Source organism: Aphelocoma coerulescens, chromosome 1, assembly GCF_041296385.1.
Source record: "Aphelocoma coerulescens isolate FSJ_1873_10779 chromosome 1, UR_Acoe_1.0, whole genome shotgun sequence".
In the NCBI taxonomy this organism is placed as follows: Eukaryota; Metazoa; Chordata; class Aves; order Passeriformes; family Corvidae; genus Aphelocoma; species Aphelocoma coerulescens.
This window is the reverse complement of record NC_091013.1, coordinates 17,402,649-17,421,564: the sequence shown is the minus strand read 5'-3', so window position 1 is coordinate 17,421,564 and position 18,916 is coordinate 17,402,649. Positions and strand designations below refer to the sequence as shown.

At 42.9% G+C, this 18,916-nt stretch overlaps 1 protein-coding gene across 2 annotated transcripts; it reads left to right on the top strand.

Annotated features, from left to right (window-relative positions):
* The first annotated feature begins 2,810 nt into the window (after nt 1–2,810).
* ZRSR2 (zinc finger CCCH-type, RNA binding motif and serine/arginine rich 2) lies at nt 2,811–17,560 on the top strand. 2 transcript variants are annotated; one of them, XM_069003049.1, is made up of 11 exons: nt 2,811–2,885; nt 4,654–4,733; nt 4,885–4,981; nt 5,274–5,382; nt 5,694–5,780; nt 8,028–8,066; nt 10,130–10,245; nt 13,420–13,633; nt 15,942–15,997; nt 16,171–16,280; nt 16,933–17,560. In XM_069003049.1, exons 1-11 carry the CDS (start codon nt 2,839–2,841, stop codon nt 17,412–17,414), a joined length of 1,437 nt encoding a protein of 478 aa, XP_068859150.1. In that variant the 5' UTR covers nt 2,811–2,838; the 3' UTR covers nt 17,415–17,560. The 2 variants fall into 2 exon arrangements, with proteins under 2 accessions (XP_068859150.1, XP_068859158.1); XM_069003057.1 differs by lacking the exon at nt 2,811–2,885 and adding an exon at nt 3,332–3,656.
* Nucleotides 17,561–18,916: the final 1,356 nt, after the last annotated feature.

Here is an 18,916-nt window from a genome sequence, read left to right as displayed (position 1 = left end):
AAAAAAAAAAAAAAAGATGTACAATTCCATGAGGGAAAGTGCCACTCTTCTCCTGGAGCATATGGCAAATATTATGGTGAGGACAACTTTTACATAATCTGTATGTTTATAAAATGTATCTTTCTTTTTTCCACGGAGGGCTTGGGCATACAACAAAGAGAGTGAACCCTTCTTATCTGCTTGTGTCAGTCTACAATGGCAGAAAATACAAGAAATGGAAACCAGAAGAGCCACAGGGAAATGAAGTTCAAATGTGTGCCAAACAGAGTCACTGCACTTTGACTCAGAGCTGCTCTACTGTGCATGCACAGTTCTGTGGATACATCTGGAAAGGCACAGAGAGATTTAGAGTGCAACATGGTATGTAACTCATGGTATGTAACTAGAAGTTGTAAGATAAAAGTTTCTCTGTTCTGGGCTATTCCATGAAGTATAATCTGTGCATCCAATACTGACCTTCTCATGATGGGGTTCACGTGGCAGTGGACCAAGCAGGAGTACTTTTCTTTACAAAATATGGAAAAGTGAGTTCCACAACGTGAAGGCTGATGCAAAAATAAACTCTGCTTGTGAAGGCTCGCAGTCTATAATTCCAGTGTAAGGACTAACAGCTACTGACTGGAATGCATTACTTTGGATATGTGAATGGCTCTTGCCTGGAATGGCCATATTTTTTATTTTCTGACACTGTATTAATTAAATTGTATGGAAGTCTGCACCTGGACGTGAAGATCAAGTTGCTGTATATGTATAAATTAATAGGAATAAACAAAATGGAGAAAAACACAACTATTGTATTCCTGTTCTGAAGAGAATGACTGCTTTTTCCAGAATCATTATGGATATAATTTTTCCAGAATCATTATGGATATCTGTAATAGCTATTATATTTTGTGTTTTCTTAAAATGAGATCCTACTTTTCATTGCTGAAATAGATAAGCTTAAGATGGTGCCTTCCCTAAGAACATTGGAAAAATACCATGATGAAATGTAACATACCAAAGAAAGAAATGACTGAATTTCTCAATTTTGACTTATAAATAGTTTAAAGGAAGGTTAATATTATGGCACTTCCTCTCTTGAAGGGAGGATGAAAGTTATAGTTATAATTTCCTAATGAAGTAAGATTACGAAACATATTTGGCTGTTTTTTTCAAAACTTTCACAGGTGTCAATAGCTCATCAGTTGTTAAATGCACAATACTGCCATCTTCTGTACCCAAGAAACAGCAAATTATGTGTTATTTTACATGTATGTTCTGCACAAGAACAGTGAAAGTACTACTGATGACAACTCCCTCATTCTAAAAGAGAGTCTAGGATCTGGCACATGGTTAAGTAACAGCAGAGAAGTCACGGTCTGAATATTCATTAGTCAAGTGGCAAATGTAACTGCTGACTGTAGCAGTCACATGCTTGCTTTGAATAACTTCACTGAGCTTCAAACTAAGAGGATACTCATTATGCTGTTAATGAACAGCACAGCCAATTAGTCAGATTTTGATGGAGCCTGCTGTGGTGTGCTTCACCGTCAGCAGCTCTGGCTGTTTATGCAGTGTAGTACCTCTAGGATACAGGAAATAAGCTCACACATTGTGGTTTAGGAGAATAATTTAGACCTTAATCAACAATGTACATTATTAATAACTATGCAAAACATGCCCAAATGAAAGCTACAAATACACTGCCTCCGAAGGCTGCAATCTATCACTCCTGTCGCAGAGGAATTGATTACTGACAACTTGCATATTTCCATCCATCATACCATGAGGGTCTGTGTGGAGTAGTTTTCTGCCATGAAATGCGTTTATAATCAGGTCAGGTACTATGCCTCAGAGACGATGATGGGAATACATCAGTAGTGTGAGCTAAATTGATCAATGTACCACTCCGGTGTGTTGCTGCTGCTGCTGCTGCACTGGAACTGTGACTTCCCTCAACTCTGAGAGGCTGTGGGCCAGGGCAGCCATGCTCACAGCAGCCAAGGGACACACTGAAAGTTCACCTCATGGCAGGCACTGGACCCCCCGCTCCCGCACACAATTCCCAACACAACCAAGACAGCTCCCAGAGCACAGGCTGTGGGCAGCCAGTCACTGCCCGGAGCATCACTCGGGTACTGCCATGAGCAGCAGCACCCCAGGCGAGCTGAGACACCACTGCACAGGCACCCAGTTACCCAGCAGGGCTGAGCACATTACACAGAATCAGGAAAGGCTGAGGGAATTGGGCCTGTTCACCCCTGAGAAGAGACAACTGAGAGACCTCATCAACACATTCGAATATCAAAAGCGGGGTGCCAGAGGATGGATCCCGGGTGGAGCATATTCTCGGGGGTGCCGAGCAATAGGACAGGAGGCAACGGGCAGAAATGGATGCAAAGAAGTTCCACTTGAACATGAGGAAGAACTTCTTTACTGTGTATGACTGAGCACTGGGAACAGATTGCCCAGAGAGGGTGTGGAGTCGCCCTCACTGGAGATATACAGGAACCGTCTGGACACAGCCCTGTGCCCCGTGATGGCCCTGCCTGAGCACGGAGGTTGGAGCAGATGACCCACTGTGGTTCCTTCCAACCTGACCCATTCTGTGATTCTGTGACAAAAGAGCGTTCAGTGCACTCCCTCGCTTTTGGTCTTTGAGAGAGTTCGGTAAATTGGACTCCCCAGTGCCGCCTTTCCGTGCCCTCGGTGCCTCGGCAGCGCTCCCGACGGACGGGGCCACACGAGCCCCCCCGCCACGGGAACGCGGCGCGCGCCCGGCCCGCGCGAGGCTGCCGGAACCGATTGCGCGCCCTTCCGCCGCGGGGTCACGTGACGTCCCGTCGGCACCGCAAGATGGCGGCGCCCATGTTGGTGCCCGAGCCCCCCCTGGGGAAGCCGAGGTGAGGCCGCGGCCGGGCCGGGGCCGGGACCCCCCGGGGCAAGGGGAAGGGCCCGCGGGTCCCTGCCGAGAGTCGCCGCCTCGTCCTGGCCGGGACCGTCCGAGCGCACGGCGGCCGCGGCTGAGGCCGCCCCGTGGCCGGGCCGGGCAGTGGCGCAGCTCCGCGCGGCGGGGGCCCGGTGGGGCGGGGGGAGCCGGGCTCGGAGGTTCGCGGGACGGGAGCGCGGCCGCCCTGGGGGCGGCGAACGGGCCCGGAGGCAGCGGAGCCGCGGGCAGGGGGCGCTGCCGGTCCCGCCCCCGGCCGGAACCTGGGGGAGCGGGGCCGCCGTGCTTGCCCGCCCCAGCTGCGGCGGGGCGGTGCAGCGTCCCGAGCCCGGGAAAGCGGCGGCCGTGCGTGGTGTGGGGAGCGGCGGAGGCCGCGGAGCGGCAGCGGCATGTGCGTGCCCGGGCTGAGCCCCGTGCAGCCCCGGCGCGGAGGCTGTGGGCCAGGGCAGCAATGCTCACAACGGCGTTCCCCGGTCGGGGTGTCCAGGTGTTTGCCAAGGCCTTGCTGCGGTGTCGTGCGGCTGGAGGGAGAGGCGAACCCCGGCACTGCAGCGGCTTGGGCTCCGCTGCCCCTCCTCGCGTGCTAGCCTGAGAGTAAGGGGAGTTCCTCTGTCCCTTCCTTGGGTGTCAAGAAAGGGAAGTTCCCAGGGAACTGGGAAGGAGGTTATCGCTTGTCAGTCCCCGGCACCTGCTGAGGGATGCGATCCGTTTCAGGCAGGGACACGAGGTGAGAAGCGGCCAGGCTGGCCGGGTCAGGGGCGGAGGGCCCAGGTGGGGACATTGGTCTGTGCGGGCAGGCGCTGCTGCCGGGACACCCACCGTAGTGTCACCTGGGCGCGCGGAGGTGTGCAGGCGGTGAGGATGTGAGCAATCCTGAACAGGATTGGAGGTGTGGGTGAAGTTCTGAGTTACGCTTGTGGAATCTTTAAAATTACACACTCCAAAAGGGGAAGGTTTTGCTCTCCCGTCAGCATTTGGTGTGGCACAATAGCAAGAGCTGAAGATCGTCCCTCCCTATTTCTCCATTATGAATTGGCTAGGAATAGGAAAAATAGAATGAAACTTGAAAGAAAAGAGCCTGATGTGAAAAGGCTTTTAGACATTAGAGGCATTTTAACCATAGTGAAAACATGGGCTGCTTGTAGGCAGCTCTTCAAAGCTGTCAGACAAGCAAGGAAGAGTCTGGCCAAGCTTCTGTAGCAGAAGAGCAGAGCTGAGCATTGTCTGTGGGGGCTGTGGAGTGTATTTTGTTAGCTGTGCATTGAGACTGCTGCCTGTGGAGAATATGAAAGGAGAAGAGAAAGGACTTGAAATTTCATGTCCTGTAAATAAAAGACTAGAATGTGCTGAAAGGTGTGCCAAAATTGCAGTGCAGGAGATCTCCAAGCTTTTCTCCCTGATCTTATCTAGTGACCAAGTTTTAGGAGCTGAGTGAGATTTCATGGAGTTGGGGATGATGTCAAATACTGCAGAACTCAAAAAGGATTAGACCCCATGTGTGGTGCCTTGGTGCTGCCCACATGCAAGTCTTAACAGCACAGCCACAGATTTACAGATGTCCTTGTCACGTCAGATGCTGCCATGGAGTTACTGTTTCATATAAGTGCCTGTTAATTGTGCAGTTTGTGGGATTTTTCTATTGCTGAAGGAAATTAAGTGCACATATGACAGTAAAAATTATTTGTTTGGCTGTTTTAACACAAGGAATGTTCTCTCATCTTCAGCCATCAAAAGTACAGAGCTATTCTAAAGAAGGAGAAGAGGAAAAAAAAGCGGCAGGCACTTGCCAAACTAAGGGACTCAGGTAACTGAATTTGGTACTGTCAGTGGAACTAGAAGTGATTGGGGGTTTTTTGTTTCTTTAAAAGATATCATTTTGTGTATCTTTGTTGGCTGTAGCATCATGTAGATGTTATGTAGATGCATTGAACTTCTCATGCATTGTTTTTTCTCAGAAGCTGCAGAAAAAGATGAATCTGTGTCAGAGGAGGAAGAGGAGGAAGTGGAAGAAGAAGAGGAAGAAGAGGAAGAAAAAAAACTTGAGGCAGAAAGGTGAGAAATCTAGAAAATGGCATATATGCAGTAAACACCTTTGTAATCAATTCCATTTTGGTACTTTGAAAAGTTTGAATATATTCCATGAAACACAATCTTTATTGGGTATGTCAGGCTACACCGTCCTTTCTTCTAAAGCCTGAATGATTCCTATAGAATTTTCTCCTTTAAAGAAGATAAGTTGCAGTTATTACTATAGTAATAAAGTTGAGTTGTATATATGACAGTTGCATCAGTTATGAGTAGTCATTAAGTGGGTGGTCTAAGTGGTGTCTGGTTTCTTTGGTAGACAAAAACTACATGAGCAGTGGTTGCTGAGAGAAGAAAAGGCCCAAGAAGAGTTCAAGCTAAAGAAAGAAAAAGAAGAGGCTGCAAGAAAGCGTCAAGAAGAAGAAGAGGTATAAAGATATAAAAACTTACAGTTGGGCTTGGCAACAAGGTAGACTTAGTATAATACTTCTTATTATTGTGATGGACTCATTTTTCTTGATGCTGTTGTGTTTGAAAGTATAGACTCTACTGTCTTTTGTATAGAAAAGCACAATGGAAAAGAAAAGAAAACAAATCCTAAAATGTTTTTTGTCAGAGATTTAGTTGCTTCTGACTGGATGAAAACTTAACGGTCAAGGAGTTGTAATGCAACGTGGTAGTTTTGACTTTGACTGATTGTAAAACCTTGTTCCTTAATTTTTTTTTTTTTATTATAAAGAGGAAGATCAAAGAAGAATGGGAAGAGCAGCAAAGAAAAGAGAGAGAAGTGGCACAGCAGAAGCAACAGGAGAAGAGAGAGAGAGAGGTGATTCCTGGTGGTGGGAGGATATACATATTATATATCCTGTGACATGATCGGATGCAATGGTTATGCATGTTGAAGAGGGATTTTGTTATAATTAGCAAATGCATTAGTTAACCCATTCTGTCTAAGTTACTAAACTATTAGTCAGTGTTAAAGAGCATCCAGGGGGTCCAGATACCCTGAAGTAACTCTTGGTAATGCATCTGGTTGTTCACAGTATGTAATTGTTTACATCAGGTAAATATGAAGGCACTGTGCCAATGCAGGTTTTGATAAGTGCACTTTCTGCATCATGTGTTAAAGATAATCCTTCCTTAATGTCCCAGTTGAACACAGTCAGTGCTGAAGAAAATGCTCAAAGAGGATATGGAATATGGAAGTACATTGCTGCTGTTCCTTAACACAGTTCTTAGTCAAAAGATGTGTTACAGCTCTTCTTTACCTGACTCATCCAACAGGACGTATCTTTTTCTCAGAGCTCCTTGGGTGGAATAAAAAATGATATTGAAGATATAAGTCATTGATAACATTTCTGTTAACAATACATTATTCTTAAGTTTTAGAAGTTCAGTGACCTGGATATAAGACGTCCTGTACAGTAATGCAGTGTGAGGACTGGTCTTATTGCCACTGAAGAGTGACTGCAGCTTCCTAGGATCTGGTCATTTTAGATTCTCCACAATCACAAAGTTTCCAGTCATTTCACTGGGAGGTGTGTTGTGTCTGTGTCTGGTAGCCATGGCAGGAGAAGAGCCATGAGCAGACAGTTCTGTCTCTCTGCAGTTAATAGTTGGTTGTGCCACTGGTTATGTAACAGCTGAATAAGGGATGCCAAAGAACAGCAGTTGTTGTATTTCCTGTCTTACTCCCTCAGGTATTGAGTGTCCATTTCTCTTTTTGCAGAGAAGGGAGAGAAAACGATGCTCGTGTCCTTTATTTAGCATTGAGATATAGTTTGAAGAGAGTTGAACCATGATAACAGCAAGATTTTATTCCTCCCCTCTGTCCACGTGTCTGGGTTTGCCCAAGCCCTCAGTGGGATAACTTGTGTCCCTGAACTAGATGGACGCAGCTTTCTTTTTTGCTTGGTTGTTGGCTTCTTTGCTTTTTGTTTTTCTGGGTTATTATTTACTGGGATAGTGAGTTGTTGGCTCATAGAGGGCATTGACAGGCACCCAGAGGGAAACTGATACCCAGCTAAGAGTGGAGCCACCCATTTTAGCAGCAGAAAGTTGTTTAATTGGTTTTGCCTGTGTCTTGAAACAGCAGTTTATTCAAATTGTAACAGTGATATAAGAAAAAAACTAATTTTCCTCCCTAAAATGAAGAAACAGATTTTCTGGTTTGATGGATGGTGGTGGTTTGAGGCTTTTTTGGAGAGGGTGAAGGACAGGTTTTGGCTTTGGTTTTCGTTTGTGTGGTTTGGGGAATTTTGTTTGTTTGTTCCGTTTCATTTTTCTTTATTAGGGTGGATAATATCTGACATCCTTGGTGATCAGTACCAGATGCTGTCTGAGTCCTCATCTTGAATTACATTTTTAATTTTTATTTCCTCTTTTTTAATTTAATTAATTCTCTTTCAAATTAAATTGGTCCTAGCATATTTTCTTGTATTGATTATGTTTAAATGTCTTTTTCCTAGGAATTTCATAGAACAATTTTTTAGAAGTAGTGTCCAGCCAGTTTTGGAGAGTGATACTGTTTTGCTCAGCACGTAGGAAGAGGAAGGGAAAGAATATCCTCATTGCTTTCCTGTATTTGGAGAGCTAGATGTGGTTAACTTATGATGTTTAAGTTTCTTAAGAGTTGCATCTCTTGTTTCAACAGAGGCTCAGTAAGCATTGTGTTTTTCTGTGTGTTCCATAAAATGTGTAAGTTAAAACATTTAGTGCAACTAAACCATTATGGACTTAACTGTAACCAGGCTGTGTACTAGAGCAGGAGACAGATTTAAGCGTCAATAGTTCAATGCTAGTTTTTAAAAAAGAAAATTAAACTTTGACATTGTCTATCATTTAGTTTAGAAAATAATCTACATGAGGGTCTTGTCTGATGTATCCTTTAACAGCTTTGTAGTACATGAATTGCTACAGAGCCAAAGTAAATCTCTTGTTTTTAAAGCAAACCCCATCACACTTTCATTATACATAATCACTGAACATTGTAAATTAGGTTCTTAACTAAAGAAACCAGATGTTTTGCGTGTCCTCAGGGTTTTCACTAGTCCTGTGTTTGCACCATTTATAGGCAGCTGTGCAGAGGATGCTGGATCAAGCTGAAAGCCAGGTATGCTCAGAGACTTTTTGAAAAAAGAACTGAAAAGTAATTTAATTTCCATCCAGTGTTTGCCTTCTAGCATGTTGTCCATCTGCTCTCGAGAACCTAATGGCCTGAATAAATTTAATATATAGTGGCTTGCATGAGCTGTAAACAATTATTTACTGGGTGGAACATAATTAAGCATATTTCTGGCTGGTTGGTGGCAGTGCAGTTGTGCATGCTGATGACTGTTCAGGAGGTCTGAGTCAAAATGAACCTGGAAATACTGCTGGGTGCTGTTAAAAAACACTATGCGTTATGGTTTATTTGTGAATTGTAATTCTAAATAAATCTGTCAGTCCTGGGTGGCCAGATAAACTTGCCTTTTTAAGCAGATGTCAGGCTGTAAATAAGAGGATTCAGTGGTAGAGGAGGGCACAGATCTTTAAGGAAAAGATAAAAAGGTGGGGGAGGGAGAAGCTTGACTGCTTGAATGCCTGGAAGAGCATGGATCTCAAGCTGGCAGTGCATAGCAAAAAAACCTGCAGTTTTCATTTGAATCTTAGAGATTGCTTTAAAGAATAATTTGGCTTTTATCCCTGTCCTGTGGTTAAACTTGTGAAGATTCTTGCTCTGTTTAAACCACTGCATGAATCTGAAAAAATGTTTTAACTTAGTTATCCATTGTTTATTGACTGCCTTGGACTACATTGGAGTTACATTTGGTTCCAAATCATGCTTAAACAGTTCTTTAGGGAATCTGTTTCATAAGATGGGTAGGAAAGTGCTCTGAACTGCTGCCTGCCCAGAGCTCAAGATGCATTAGCAGTCATGTCTGTGAAGGAATAGTCAGAAATGTGGTATGTTAGAGACTGCATTAGAGTATCAGTTCAGGGTTCAGTTACTGCTGACATAACAGGGCTGTTCTGGTGATAGAAAATTATGGCTGCAAGTCATGAACAGAACTGGTAGCTAGGTCAAATGCTGCTTGTGAATAAAAAAGAGTTCTCAGTTGATTTAAAATGAGAACTTAGGCCAGTCAGCTTTACAGATTATTTGGTTAGAATGAAAATTCCCTTTTTTAAATATGTGTCTGGGTTGTAGTCATTCAAGGCTTGCAACTTGGTAAAGCCATTTTGAATTATAGAAATCTTAATGATCCAAGATGATCAGTGTGGACACTTTTACTTCCAGTTTTAACTATGAATTTAATTTTTTAAAATTCTGGCCTTTACCAGGTTACTTTTATTTTAGCCTTTTCTATATGCAGTTATATACTTAACAGTGATAATGCTGAGCTTTGGGCTGTTGCAGAGAAAAATAAGTAAATAGTTGTAGCTTTCTCTCTGCCAGGTTGTGGTGGTTTGGCTGGGGTAGAGTTAATTTTTTTCATGGTGGCTAGTATGGGGCTTCGTTTTGGATTTACACTCAAAATAGGGTTGAGAATGTGGAGATGTTTTTGTTATGGCTGAGCAGGGCTTACACAGAGCCAAGGCCTTTTCTGCTTCTCATACTGCCACGCTGGTGAAGAGGCAGAGGGTGCATGGTAGGTTGGGAGGAGACACAGCCAGGACAGGTGACCCCACCTGACCAAAGGGATATTCCAGACCACTGATGTCATGCTCAGTACATAAAGGGGGGAGAAGAAGGAGGAAGGGAGGGACATTTAGAGTGATGGCAGTTGTCTTCCCAAGTCACTGATATAAATGGTGGAGCCCTGCCCTCCTGGAGATGGCTGAACACCTGCCTGCCCATGGGACACAGTGAATGAATTCCTGGGTTTGCTTTGCTTGTGGGCCTGGCTTTTGCTTTCCCTGTTAAATTGTCTTTATCCCAACCCACAAGTTTTCTTTTACCCTTCCATTGTCTCCCTGATCCCACTGGTGGGGCTGTGAACAAGTGGCTGCATGGGGCTTGGCTGCTAGCTGGGATTAAACCACGACACAGGTGTACAAGGCAGAAAAACAATGCTTTAATTAGGTTCAGCTTGCTTTGTAGAAACACAGTGCTCACAACTACATGTGAATTTAGTTAGTTTTATTTCTTTACTTGTCTCTTAACTTCAGTGTACTTTAATGTTTCTTCCACAGCTGGAGAATGGTGTGAGTTGGCACAACCCAGAGCCCCCAGAGAATCTGGGAACAGAGAAGGACAGAGCAAACTGCCCATTTTATATTAAAACAGGTTCCTGCCGATTTGGAGACAGGTAATCCATTGAATATATACGAGGATAGAAGTGTGTTGGGGAGATGAAAGGGAGGCAACTTAATTAGGTCACAAGCTGTTACAGTGAGGATGCTGTAACACGCCTATATCAAACCAGGAGTCCCGTGGGAAAGAAATATATACGGACGGATTCTTGCTAGATGTTTCAGAGATGTTTATTTCCCCAGCCGCATGGCCGGGATCTGCCGAGGAACTGCAGCAATCATGGGACCCGAGCTCCTTTTGCCCGCGCAGGGGAACACAAACCAACCCATGGGGAACGAAGCTGACCAGGGGCAGGGAAACCCCGTGTGTCTGTGCCCTCAGGGCCCCTCTCCCAGGGCTACATGGCGGGGAAGGGACCCCGACAATAAGCAAATGGAGGAAAAATTGCCACATAAAATACTTTTGTGTATTTGGATGTGGATTGAGAGCAGAGCATTGCCTGGCTGGAATTGAGCTGTTGATTGTTATGGCATGTTATTGATGGTGCATTCTGGCTGCGTTCTGGTTACACTGGTCAGAATGAGTTTTCCTTAGCTTAGACACATGCCAGAATGTGTATGGTCTGTTATTAGTACAGGTTTGATATGTCATATGTTAGATTTTTTATATTTTCTAATTTGCATATGTTCAAATCCCAAATGGACTAAAGTAAATTAAGGTATATCTGCATAGTTGGGAAAGTTGTCATGTAGCTTCCAGAGTTCTCACTATTTAAATGTGCAATACATTCATTCATGATGCTGGTACACTGACAGGGTGCCCTATCTCAGGAGGGAAGTGTAGTAAAAGGCAAGAACAGAGAAGCTTGTCAGGATCATGAGAGATGAGCAACACCCCTGTAGAAGTGGCTGACAAGTCCAGATTCTGCTTTCAAAGAGGGAGATGGAGGAAGGCTGTGGTAGATGAACAGCAAACTCAGGAGTAGGGTGGGAATGATTATTTGCAGTTTAGTTAGGTGTCTCTGAATGTTTACCAGCTTTGAAAAAGAAAGGACTTTCTCATATGAAACAAATGGCAAACGTGTTGCCAGAGGACGTAGAGGAAACCAGAAGTATAAATGAGTTTATGGAGTACATGTTCATCGCTGAGCAGAGACAATGTGTACCCAAATGCAGCTTCTGGCTGGAAAATCCCTGATTTTTTTTTTTTGTGCTAAGGAGAAACAACAGCTTAGCAGGGAAGTACTCTGATATTTATTACATGAATCTTCAGCAAAAACTTCTGAGGTTATTTTACTAACTTGTATCACTGAAACATGTGTGGCTCAGCTATTGTAGTTTTCTTTATCCAAGGAGTAACTTGTTCCAGTGTGATGTATACTGTGGATAATTATAAAATAATTCAACTATATGGAAGCTTCAAGTTCACATCTTTTTTTTTCTATTCTTAAATATGTGTTGAATTCCATAATAAAAATTTCACCAGCTATGTCACTGTAGACAGCATTTTTTTTCAAATGTCTAGGTCTTTGTAATCTTTGCAGTGTTTTTGTTTCAGTGGTCTTTAATGGAGATAGCCTCCATGGCTTATTTATGGATTGCATAAAATTCAGTTTTGCTTTGAACTTTGCATTTGAACTATGAATAACCCTTGGAAAATAAATACTGAGAAACATATTCTGCCCTTCTCCTTTTAACCCCTGTTGATCTCAGCTACCTCTCTTTCATCTTCTTTCTTTTTTCCTCACATACCTGCTTCCTTCATAATCTGGTCATTGTAATGTCTGGTGCTGTCTGTGAGTTGAAGGACTGGTACAGCTGGGGTAGGACTGGAAGGATGGGTTGGAAGGAGTTGTGCAAAACTAAGAGCCAGTGTTATCAACAAATAACTGCTGAATCTTGTCTAAGCTCACTATGTCTTGAAGAAGCTAAAACTGGCTGAGTTTGCTACTACCAATTTCCCCAGTAATTCAAAACCTAATGTTTTGCAGTAATGTTGCATTCTTGAGTCATTCATTTTCCTTGGGGCTCCTTTTGTTCTGTCATGTGAATGTATCATTTTATGTACAGACAATATTGGTTGGGTTTAATATTTTGTGTTCTATTGAAATTGAACAGCAAAAGGAGGCAGCTTCTAAAATGTAAAAAAATAATAAGCATCAAATTAATTGTCTTCTGGTTTAGTTTTGGGTTTGGAGATTGGATTTTGTTTTGTTGTTTGCTTTTTGAAGTCTAAGGGGTCAACCAGAAGGTAAGAATCCACTTCTGGCTGACTGGGTGCAGAAAAGCTTCCTAGCTGGAGTCTAGGTTGTAGTTGCCCATTTTGAGACCTGACCTCCCTGCAGTTTGTCTGTGCTGTCCAGTGACATAAAGAGACTAGACTAGTCTGGATGTTCTTTTGATCATGTCATGACAAGGAGAAATGTGTTGGAGAGCGCATGACCCAGTTGCTTGGGGACATATTGCATGGGAATCATAAAGCACAGTGAAATAAACATGGAGAACATCTGTGTTCTTACTGAATCTAAAGGTGTGTAGGGGAGAACTGTATTTCAGCATGTTGGTAAGGTAGCCTGAATATGATGCATGGTGAGGGAGACCTAATACTTTTATGGCTGCCCAGAAGATGCAAATCAAGAGAAGACTGACTTAGAAGAATTTTTTTGTTATTGTTTTCGTGTGGTTTCTTGGTTTTGGGGTTTTTTGTTTTTGTTAGAAGTGGAAAAATACCAGTCTTGTACTCATCCAGGTGCAGGTCTAAATGTGCTGTTCTTCCCTCACTCCTGCTTTCCATCCCCATATGATGAAAACAACTTCAGTAAAAGTTGTTCAGTTTGCAAAAAGAAGAGCAGGGACTTGCTTTAAAATCTTTTTATAGAAAGACTCCTGACAATCTTTTAAGCCCTTCAGAAAATGGGGACACATTAACCCTAGTAGCCTAAAAGAAATTACTTCAGCGCTCATTGTGACACTGATATCGATAGCTTTTGTAGTTGTGGTTTCTTAAGCAAGAATGTGTTTGTTAATGGCATTAAGGAAGCATTAAGGTTATGTACAAACTCACTCCAAAAGATTTGGTTTAGTAGTTGTAATATCTTGATCTTCCACTAATGGATTTTCTTTTATAGTAACTGTAAATGAAAATGGCAAATGTTTGAAGCTTTCACGAGTGTTTTTTCTGCTGAAAGTGCCAATCTTTCCACTTCTCTTTCTTCACTACACCTGTCCAGGTGTTCTCGCAAGCATAACTACCCCACATCTAGCAAGACACTGCTTGTGCGAGGGATGTTCATCACTTTTGGCATGGAGCAGTGCCGGAGAGACGACTACGACACAGATGCCAGTCTCGAGTACAGTGACGAGGAGACCTACCAGCAGTTCTTGGAGTTCTATGAGGACGTGCTCCCTGAATTTCAGAATGTGGGGAAGGTGGTTCAGTTCAAGGTACGCATCCAAGTGTGGTTTATGAGCCTTAAGAGAAGTTCTGTCCAGCATGCCCCAGCCGAAGCCTGTGTACACTAGGGAACTATGCAGCGTCCTTACAGCAAACTGCATCTCTCATGTCACCTGTAAACTTGTCACTACTCTTACAGAGCACCATCTTACTCTGGGTGAATCTTCTCTCCCATTCCCCTGAACTGTTACAAAAGCTTGTGCTTCTATATTGAAAGTTATTCACACTGCTCAACAGTCCACTTATTCCATTGTCCTTTCTTTTCTTACCCTGTGCTAAGCCCCAGAGGGTCCACTAAGACTGTTAGACAATATAAATACATCTGAGCTACTGTATTTGGGCCTAAGGAATGAAATAGTGGGGTATGAAATGTATTTGGAGTGTACACCCAAACAATGTCATTTTAGGACTGGCTGAATAAAATAAAATCAGATTACAATGAACTGAAAAGATAGCAGATAATTCAGTAGGAAGAATTACAGAAAGGTAAGTTACAAAAATGGTCTTGAGATTTGTCATCCATCGTTAGTTTGTGCATTTGGTTTGCTGAATGTTTTGTACTGATTTTTTTCCCATTTATATTATGATTTCTTATGGGGAAAAAGAGGGATCTGTAAATGGAGACCTCAGAGATGACAGATGTGTGTTGACAGTCCCATGTTGCCCCAAAATATGCAGCTTGGATGGTGCAATCTCCTTGTATCAGAATCTATTGCAGCATCCCTGTCTGTTTGCCATTGCTGAGTGTTTTCCTGAAGTCACCAGGAGGCACATAGTGCCTTTTCTCCTTTTGTGTTCATCTACTGACAACTGCCTCAGGACTGAGATAGCATTAGCATTTCAAGCAAGATGAAAGTAGAAAGAGTGAGTTTTCAATAGTTGCATTATGAGCTTCATAGGTGAGAAACCTTCACTTGTTTGGAGAAGTGGAGTATCCCCTCCATATTTTGACTCATGGGATATTAGCAGGCTGTCCTCTACTAGAACACAGGATGCAGATTTCCTATGGAGCATGGCTTGAAAAGCCTTATCAGCAAAGTCAGGTCCTTGGCTTTGTACTGGCATTCTGTGCAGCCGTGCTAAGCTGCACCTGCTTGGGTCCCTGTGACTGTTAGTGTGGCATTTCGTGGCTTCTGAGACAATTGTGCAACAGCAAAGTGATTCTCATGGACATTTTAACTACATTAGAGATGCTACGGAATGACATGTTGGCTGCAGGGATCTTAACTGTGACTGAGCTGAGACTCTGTGACCGTTTAGAATCAGATTATACACACCTGTCTTTCAGCTGATTTCCAGTGTAGTCCAAGGTTTTTTGTGTGGCTGTTTTTTCTGGGAAGCTGCTCCAGAATCTGGAAGATCCTGATAAAACACTGCCCTAGAAGACTAGGGTTCTTCTCCTACCCAGAAATGGCTATGGCAAAATCATTCTCACTTGTTCTTGTTGTTGACATTGTTTATCTCAAATAGTTTGACTCCTTATCCTGTAATACTTAATATACAACTGTTTGTTATTGTGGCTGAAGCCCTTTCCTGATCCAGCATACAAAGAGGTATTCCCTGAGGGTCAGCCAGGGTTCAGGGATGAAAGGAACCACTAATCTAGTTTGCTGCGGATATTGGACGAGGCCTGCGGGCAACAGAGGCTGGAATTGCAGTTCTGCCCCGGAGAACTGGGTTCCACCTGCTTGGACCTGCCCATCTCAGAATCTTTTGTAACAAGCAGCAAGCTTTTTCAAAGGTAATTTTTATATTTTTGAGAGCTTTAGATATACTTGGAATGCTAAATCATTACAAAAAAAGGTTTTTCAGAACTGCACAGTGAAGGATGGTGTCTTCAGCTTTTCGAACCCAGTTCATGGGATGCTGTGAAGATACACTCCTCTAGAGTTGCTTACTGTAATGAGTCCCTCATTTCCACTTGAGGATACTACTAATTGTTGTCAGAGCAGGATTTGGATGTTGCATAGTAGGGTTGGCCCACACAAGTGCAAAACAATGGAGTACAAGCTGTCTTGTGGACTAAGTGAAGCCAAGGTCCCAGATTTAATCAAAGCATAGTGCTGGAAACAGTCAAACATAAGCCAGAAAGCTTTTTTTCTGGGGTTTTTTTTTTGGTTTTTTGGTTTTTTTTGGGGTTTTTTTTGGGTTTTTGGTTAACACTGTATTCAGGAGAAAATAATCTCTAAGTTGATATGGATGAACTGTCATAAATGAGAATTGCCCATCTCAGAATGTGTGAGCTGCTGTACAGCATAAACCTTCCACTGCCCTAAATTCCTGTTTCCATCCCCTCAGGTCAGTTGCAACTATGAGCCCCACCTGCGAGGAAATGTGTACGTCCAGTACCAGTCGTAAGTACTCGCAGTCTTACCAAGTGTTAGAACTGAACTCCAGAGTTGAGTCAGGAATGAGAAGTGTTTGTACTGTCCATCCACTTCATTCTCATAGTGTAATGGAAGCCCAGAATTGGTGCCTGAAATAATTGTGTGATGGTAATGCTGTCTGTTGTTTTTACTTTTTAAAGGGAGAAGGACTGTCAGGCAGCTCTGGCTCTGTTCAGTGGACGATGGTATGCAGGCAGACAGCTTCATTGTGAATTCTGTCCTGTGACGAGGTGGAAAACTGCCATATGTGGTGAGTCTTGGAAAAGAGAATATGTGTTATTGAAAGAGTACTCAGTCATGGAAGTGAAAAAGAGGGATTAGTCTGTAGCTTTCAGATCTGCCTAACGTTGTATTCATTTCTGTTTGGAAGACAAAAGTGCTAACTTGCTTGTGTAGATCCAGGAAACAAAGGGAGTATTACACCATGTCATGTAAGTGTCTGAATTGTTCTAGTGGATTTACCATGGTCTAGAAATGAAGGTTTGGATTATAACTTTAGAAATAATAATCTTAGGGTGAAACTACAGGAAGTGGTAATTTATCTGTTGAGAAGCAACAGCAGTTTTTGGACTATCAACGGTTCTTAGCAGTAACTATAACATTTGACTTATCTAGATTTACCTTCTTACATTAAGGTACGTGAAATTTAATGAAATTAAATGAAAAATGAAGTTTGTTCTAAACTAAAACCAAATCTTCATAGCTGTTAAAAAGCTAATTCCAAGAAAAGTCCACAGTGAAAATTAATCTTATGTGAATTAAATTGATAGGTGGTCAGATGCATGTTCTTCTGTTTGGAGAAGCAAAAATTCCGTTTGTTAGGTTTGTTCCAGTAGGTACATAATGAAGAAAGAGATTTAACAGGTCTGGTTCATAAAAAAGCAAACCCTAATCTGTTGCAGGCTTATTTGAAAGGCAGAAGTGTCCAAGAGGGAAACACTGCAACTTTCTTCATGTATTCAAAAATCCAAACAATGAGTTTTGGGAGGCCAATAGAGACATACGTATTTCTCCTGAACGGACTCATCAGTTGTCTAAAAACTCTGAGAGGAGAAACAGATCGAGCCATCGTGACGACTACTACAGCCGGTCCAGGAGAAGGGGCAGCCCCAGCCCCGACCATTCCTACCGGAGAAACGGAGAGTCTGAGAGAAAAAAGAATCGCCGCAAAAACAAGAGACGGCGCCGGTCGGGGAGGTCGAGAAGTCGAGAAAGGAGGAGGTCTCACAGCAGGGGCAGGAAGAGGAGAGGCCGCAGTCGCAGCAGGAGTCACAGTCGGACACGCAGCAGGAGCAGAAGCAGGAGTTCCTCTCGATCCAGGAGCAGGGGTAAAAAGAGATCAAGCAGCAGAGGAAAAAATAGTGAAACTCCCAAAACAAAGTGAGAATTACTTTCAGAAATCACTAATTGATAAAAATAGAGCTGGCAAAGAAATCTTTCCAATAGGGCACCAGATATATTTGAATTTCAAATAAAGTGTTCTTGCACATTAAAATGTTTCTTCCTAATAAAGGAACATAGTTTACTGTGTGCGAAGCTTGAGAAAATTAAAAGTTTTACGTCCTATAGAAGGTGTGAATGTCAAGTACTCTAGCTCCTCTGTCCCTCTGAACTGCTGCAACACCTGGATGCACACTGAGTACAAATAGAGAAGTGAAGCCTCTTTGGTATATGCTTATTTCTGTTATGTGTGTGTTAAATGTTTACTGTCCCTGTAAGGAGTTAGTACAGATCAGCCAGTGTGCAGTAAATTCACACCCCAGCACACTGCAGATCCAGGTCTGTGTAGATGACTGCCATTTGTATTTTTCATCTGTTTATGGGAAATCTCTTTCTAGACAAAGAAAATCTAATTGTTTTATGAGTTGGAGAAAAGGGATCTCAAAGACATCACTGTTTGATGGTACAATACTTTGCCAGTAGGAGCTTTTTGGTCATGAGTGTTGGATTTTTCTCTGCCCTCACTGAGCTGCTGAGCTGATTGCTTGCAGGGATTGCAGTAGACTAAAACCAAGTAGTAAGTACACAGAGAAACAATCAGTTTATTCAGTACCTTAATCCCCAAATAAGAGTGGAGACCACGGAGCTGTAATCCTCGAGTGAGGTTAGAAATACTTTGCATACCTCTTGGTTGCACACCATTTGTAGGTGACAACAACCTGCCTAACCTGTGAACCTGCCTAACCTGTGCTGGAGGGGTGGAAAGTGTCCATGTGGGAACCAAAGATGTGATTGTGAAGGCTCAATCAAGATGGCTGCAGAGTGACTGAAGAAACTGAAGGGTTTATACATGAAAGAATACTTTATGTTTTTGGGAGAGGAGGACTTGACTTAGAGCCTTTTAAAGTTTATTTTACAAACAGTTTAAGGCACCTTACTGCCTTGCTTTCCTACAGCCAAGGTGAAGAGTAGGGTACATAAAAATGAAATTACTGGGACAAAACCCTTTTGAAATGACAGCTGTATTAGCAAAGTACCTGCAGTTAGATAAATCCTTACCAGTATTTTTTCAATTTTATCTAAAAGATTTGTGCTGTTAGATGTACTGTATTTCACATGGCTTATCTTCAGGTTTTTAACTTGGGCATCTCAGTGTCCTCAGACACTTGGAGAGAGCTTGTGGCACTGAAGGTGCAAGTGCCCTAATGGTCTGTAGAGATAACTCCCTGTCTTTAGCCTCTCCAAAGAACTGGGCTCCTGCCTTTAGAGAATCGATCAGACCCCATGAGTTAGAAGCCTAAAGCAGGCATGAAGTGCTCCCAAATAGGAATTCATTACAACTCCCAACACTGTAACATAGACTCCCTTAGAAAATCTGGGTATCTGACTTTTACCAATAGCATTCCTCACAGCAAGAATGTTTTTCCCCAGGATAGTTAAGATTGA

Bases quoted from the DNA above. Each gene is read 5' to 3' on its own strand.
- ZRSR2 (XM_069003049.1), top strand. From the start codon at position 2,839: ATGGCGGCGCCCATGTTGGTGCCCGAGCCCCCCCTGGGGAAGCCGAG. The intron at 2,886-4,653 runs GTGAGGCCGCGG...TCTCATCTTCAG, and splicing joins CCCCCCCTGGGGAAGCCGAG to CCATCAAAAGTACAGAGCTA. The intron at 15,998-16,170 runs GTAAGTACTCGC...TACTTTTTAAAG, and splicing joins GTGTACGTCCAGTACCAGTC to GGAGAAGGACTGTCAGGCAG.